This window comes from Artemia sp. Qi Xiang Cuo, chromosome 15, assembly GCF_049724085.1.
Source record: "Artemia sp. Qi Xiang Cuo chromosome 15, ASM4972408v1, whole genome shotgun sequence".
In the NCBI taxonomy this organism is placed as follows: Eukaryota; Metazoa; Arthropoda; class Branchiopoda; order Anostraca; family Artemiidae; genus Artemia; species Artemia sp. Qi Xiang Cuo.
In genome coordinates this window covers 20,826,864-20,832,863 of record NC_142808.1, presented here as the reverse complement: position 1 = coordinate 20,832,863, position 6,000 = coordinate 20,826,864, and the positions used below count along the sequence as shown (strand labels likewise).

At 32.5% G+C, this 6,000-nt stretch overlaps 1 protein-coding gene across 4 annotated transcripts in view; it reads right to left on the bottom strand.

The window, feature by feature from the left end:
• Window positions 1-206: 206 nt before the first annotated feature.
• Fnta (farnesyl transferase alpha) overlaps window positions 207-6,000 on the bottom strand; it is a 31,966-nt gene continuing 26,172 nt past the window's right edge. For 3 of the 4 annotated variants that reach the window (XM_089101419.1, XM_089101421.1, XM_089101420.1), the window contains exon 2: window positions 207-3,877. In XM_089101419.1, coding sequence (XP_088957545.1) covers window positions 2,780-3,742 — 963 coding nt within the window. In that variant the 5' untranslated portion in view covers window positions 3,743-3,877 and the 3' untranslated portion in view covers window positions 207-2,779. Of the gene's footprint in view, window positions 3,878-5,669; window positions 5,689-6,000 lie in introns of those variants that run through there. The other variant, XM_089101422.1, reaches the window with a different exon arrangement.

Genomic DNA, 6,000 nt, shown 5'->3' with positions numbered 1-6,000 from the left:
AATAAGTTTTTCAAAGAAAAGTAAAGAACTCCATTAAACCAAAAAAGAGCAAAAATAAAATGAAATAGTTAAATATTTGATTTTGTTTTTGTTCATTTTTGGTTTAAAAAAAGGAAATATTTCCTTTTTTTATTTTCATCAAGGCCCAAAAAGTTCAAAACTCATGGCTGAATAATTTAAAACACGTATATACAATAGAAAATTATTAATAGAGGATTTAATGCTACAGAACATTTTGTACAAGATAGATAACAGATTGAATACAAATTTGAATCAAGATAACACGAAACATACACACTACAAAATATTCACAATGCAAATAAAAAAATAAGACAACTCAAAGGATCGCCGGCATGGACGCAAGGAAGGTCCATGGAGAGGTCTATACTTTTCTGCTTTTAAATCTACCATAACTTGATAGGAACTTCAAAAATAGATCATTTTGAAATATACATCTTTACATATTCGATAAACATGTGATCCCAAAATACACAGAGTTAATCATGAACGGCAATATATTAAGGTAACAGAACATCATACAAGTAAGAAATTTCTTAAATTTTTTGTTTTCCCTCTCTCTTTTAACTTTTCGAATTTACAAATTTTTGGAAAAAAAACAGACAGGTCCAAATACGATTTCTGAAGGAAACATTTGAAACCTGAGTTTTTAATAATTTGATAAGCACGTTACAACTGAGGAATTAAGATTGTGTGACAAAAAATAAGGCTGAATCTTGAAAAAATTCAACAGCAGAAGCACAAAAAACTCCCTAATTTGAATCTATCTAGAATAAAGAATTACCCAAAAATTACAAAAGTCCTTGCCTCAAAACTTTTTGAAGCAAATAGAGACCTTTTCGATTGAAAAACCGGATTTCTGAAAGAAGCTTCAGGATCAATAAGTTCTGTTTTTCCGACACAGAATTTAAGCGTGATTTAAGCAGGTTCAATATAAATCGTTTTCATGTTCTCTTTTTACAAATTAGAATGCCCCAAAATAGCATGGTTGAAAAATGGGTTCTGAAAGACCTAAACACGATTATTCAAAGTGATATTCTACACAACCCGCGTCCAACTCCATTTATGTATGGAATGGCCTGAAAACAATGTTTTAGTGAAACAATAATATTTATAAAAACCGATTGATAAAATGTTACTTTCTAATTACGAACTGTAGAACAGTAAAACTTACTAACCCAGAATCCCAAAAATATAATCTTGGTTTCTAGCAAGCTCATTGAATTCACAATAAGTAATATATGATAATCTTAACTCAAAATCAGTAAGCTTTTAATCTCATAATTTGCACAATTTTCAGTGGTGAAGCATTTTCATAATTCAGATTGCCAGTTGAGTGGCATATTTTTAAATTATATTACGAATTTACAATCTACTTTGTCAGAAAGAAAAGCCTTAAATAGTTGAATTCAGTTTTTAAGTTTTGCACAAGAATAAACATAAAAAACAATTGAATAAAAAGGAGAGTCATTTTGCTTCATTTAACGCATTCTACTTGATATTTCTTGTAAATTTATTAGCAAATACAATTTTTCAAAAAAAATTGAAATTTGGTTTTTACTATTTTGATACGAATAATGCAAATGGGGAATTATGTGTCGTGACGTCGTGTGGAATTAGATGGCTAAATCTACGTGATGTTAAAAAAAACAACAAAAGAAAAATGACATTTAAAAAAAATACCACTAATACATTTATCTGAGTATTTTATCATTAACTTCAAGATTTTTCTGCGCTCTTTCTTCACTCACAGACAAATATTAAGCTTTCTAACTTATCAGTTACTAAGGCCTTTGGCTGGAACTTTAAAAATTTCAGAAGTAGAGTTAAGAGGCTTGGCTACAACAAGGCTCAATAAACAAACTAATAACCAGACTATTCAGATGAGACTACAAAGTTTCAAAATGTCCAGGCCAGCCTATTCTAAAACCAGACCGAAGAAATTAGGCACTGGATTAAATTTACTTGGCATTGACAGTAGGAAACAAAATAAGCCAAAAACTTGGACAAAAGACTGTTGTTCTAGAATTCTTTCAGGCAGATTTTAGGTAAACAAAGCTAACCAGAAACCCGAGAGGAACCAGGAAATTTTTCAGAATCAGGGCGGGAGGAATTTAAAGCTTAAAGACACTGTCATTTTATATCCAGATTTTCATACATATCCATGTTCTTGTTACTTTAAAGAATCAGCCAGTGAAGTCTTTGGTTTACTTTTAAACATTATACTTTTGCTATCCCGTTTCTGCAGGAAGGAGGAGGGATAGAGTTGATCTGTAAACAGTTTTCCCACTAGATCTTTAGATTATTTTGAAAGAAATTAAGATTTGAAAAAAACTTAGACACTTTATTTTGTTATTGCTGTTAGGACGAAGGATTATCATTTACAAACAACTAACTACATTTACCCTTATTCCAAAACTGCACACACAATGTGTTCCCTACCGATATTGTTCTGCACCCCCTTCCTCAGATAATTTAAAACTATGATTTAAAAAGGATACCCCCTCCGTCATACTTACTACTCCTCCGAAGGCGATGTTGTGTGCATCTATGCCTCCAGAGGGATAGAAGAGGGAGAAGAGATATGAGAAAAATACCCATCCTCTTTGTATTATCTGATGAATTCGTCTAGAAGAATCTTTTTAAATGCAAAAATATGTTGAAATTTGATAATATGGGTTAAAGAGTATGCCATAGGATATACCAAATTCCTGGTCCCTACACATAAGTAAGCGGTATCTATCTCTAACTGCCTGTAAAATTAGTTTGACCCATATTCATTAGTTACGGATAAAGCTACAAAATTCCAATAGCTCCGCCGAATAACATCACTATTTTCCGCTAAATCCTTACACATGCCAACAATGTCCTGTACGAAAAATGACCTATTTTCAACTCCCTCCTTGTCTAGCTTATGCTGTTTCATTGCAATTAGGAAATCGAGCAGAAACCGGTTTCTATCCCCATCTTCATACTGTTTTTCACAATACTGTATAACATCCTCATTCCCACAAAGGCCTTCTTCACTTTCATTAAGTATGCCCCGAAGATAATTCCAAGAACTTTCATTCATTGACATTTTAGAAATTGACTTAAGAGTATACTTTATTTCATTGGAACATATACCCGGCGTGAAACCTAAGTGATTTTTAATCACAAAGAATCGATGATTCCAAGCTGAATTGTTGAATAAATCATCATCAAGTAGACGCTCAACAAATTCAATTTCGTCATCAAAGAGCTTGTACTTAGCAAGAACCCATTGTCGATGAGTCCAGGCATGGTAGTTCTTTGGGTCATTTGAAAGTATAATTTCGGTGAATCTCAGCTCCTTTGAAGGATCTTTTAATTTGGAAACAACGTATTGTCTGTGATGCCACACTTGATAATTTTTTGGATTATTCTCTATTGTATCCCGGCAAAACTCCAATTCATCAGCTAGTGGCTTATTTAAATCTTCTAGCAAAAGTCGTCGATATTGCCAGGCTGTATAATTAGCTGGATTCAACTGAACAGCATCTGTTGTCAGTTCAAAAGCTCGTTCAGATCTTTCATTGGCAACAACTATAGCCCGAAAATATCCATACACATCTTTGAATGTATCAGAATAAGCAATGGAAACAATTGGATTGGGGCCTTCATCTAAATGAATTGGTGTGATATCATTCCAATCAGGACGATCACAATACAAGACAAAATCTACATCTTCAGTATCATTAGCCATTGTGCACCTTCTTTCGATGATTCCTTGTTAAGGTCAATAGGACTTTCTGGATGCCCAAAATTGTCCAAGTCTAGAAGTACCTTTTAAAGAAGGGTCCGTTTCAACTGATTGTGCCAGACCCGACCACCTCTTGATCTATAAAAGAGAAAATGATCAAATAAATCAATAATCAGATGAACTACAGCCCTTGGACTAAACAGATCTCAAGATATTTTTCATGACTACACAGTAATCAAGATATTTCCCAAGGGTTGAGGTCAAAAGAAATGTACAGGTTTATTAATAGGCTACTTATTCTTTCACGGTTTGAACCTAAAGAGAATGCGAGAGGGGAGGGTCAAAATTGTTATATAAATTATTAGGCCTTTTTGAAGGGGATCCTTGGATCAATATCTAGGGAACACTTACCTATCCTTTGCATGCAGGCATGTACGCACATTCACACAAAATATAATATATAGCACCCATTCTGTGTGGTATTACTACCTGCGTCCATTTGAATACTGGACCCGTCTGCATCTGTCTCCGCCCCTCCCCCCAAGAAAAATGTATCTTTTGCTCCCAGTGACCCTATTTCCTTGGAAAGTCCTTTGATATTCTCCCCGGAATATTATGTTTAAGAGGTAATTACTTGGCAAAAAAAAAAAAAAAAAAAAAAAAAAAAAAAAAAAAAAAAAACTGTCGTCCTAATCCAGCAATTGAGACAAATATGCACTTGAACAAGGCTTTCACCTTACCCATCTATCCAACTACCTTGGACCAAACAGTATAACCAAACCATCAACCAAATAGAATTGTCCAAATCCATGCAAAGTCGCCATCAATAAATGTAAGTCGTTGTAAATTTACCTGCAAAAGCACCTTAAATTTAGCAAAATATTTCCAAGTAGAACCTTCCGTTTAGGGCTCAACAGAAGAAATACCACCTGCCTTAACGGGTTTCGAGGCTTTACATTCTTTACCCGGCACGGTGGAGCCTCTACCATAAGATCTATATGGTAACCCTATGTCAGGTAAACTTGTGAAATACATGCATACTAGTCAAGCTATTAAAAATTACATACAAAAAGTGTTTCAATGTTTCCTTAATAAAATCCCAGAGGTCACTGACAGAGACCATTCTGGAACAAATGAAGACATATCCAGATGTATCTTTTATTGGTATCTGGAACCAATTACCAATTTAAAGATCCTCAAGCTTGTTTGAAAACCACTACAAACTCAAACTTCCAAAAAAGAAAAGCGCAAGAGAAATTATATTAAAATATCATTCAGTATTTCTTTATAATTTTTTGTATATTTACTTAAAAGTTCATGATACATAAAACTAAATTTTTTGAATTGCCAACTAATTTTTTTGGCAGAAAAACCTCTTAAGATCAGTTTTTCGCTCAGCTTTTTACATCTATTTTTGAAATCTGTGTAATTACTGCATATTTTTGCATACCTAAATAATTGGGAATAATAAGCCGAATAAGTAATATTTGAATGTATATTACTTTCAATGAATGGAAAATTAATTACTTCAAAATTAAAATCATCCGTTTTATTATATAATTTAAAAACTAATTTATTATTATTTGAAATATTAATATTCTAATCTAAGAAATGATCGGAGTGTCCCATCCCATAGCTAGGCTCAAGAATTAACTCTTGTGGATAAATATTTTTTGAAATCTCAATAAACTCTGCACAATTTATTACTAAGAGATCGTCCAGATATCTTTTATTATTTGAAAGGTTATATTTTACAATTGCTTGGGCTATTTTTATTTATCATATATTCATATTCTAATTGACTTAAAACCAGGTCTGCTATGAATGGACTCGCATTCCCACCCATAGGAATACCTACAGTTTGTTTATATAAATTCCCATTGAATCTTATAAATGTATTAAATAGAACAAATTCCAATAAATCGCATACCATATCCAAGCTACAACATCTTGAATTAATAGTAATTCTAAAGAAATTCGTCCATCGGGCTTTTTTATTAAAAGTATCAATTTTCAAAAATCCGATATTAGACAAAAGAAAAGATTTCTTATCACCATTTTCAATTTTTCGAATACTAAATTTAGTGACAATTTTGTTTAAGAAAAAGATAGAGCAAAACCGGAGTTATAAACCCACCATCACCAGATGTGACCAATGTTTACCGGCTAATTATAACCCTAAGCTTAAAAAAATATAATAAAAACAACTTATTCAAACCAATCCTTATCATTCCTGATAGTTGATTTGTAAATTCATTTAT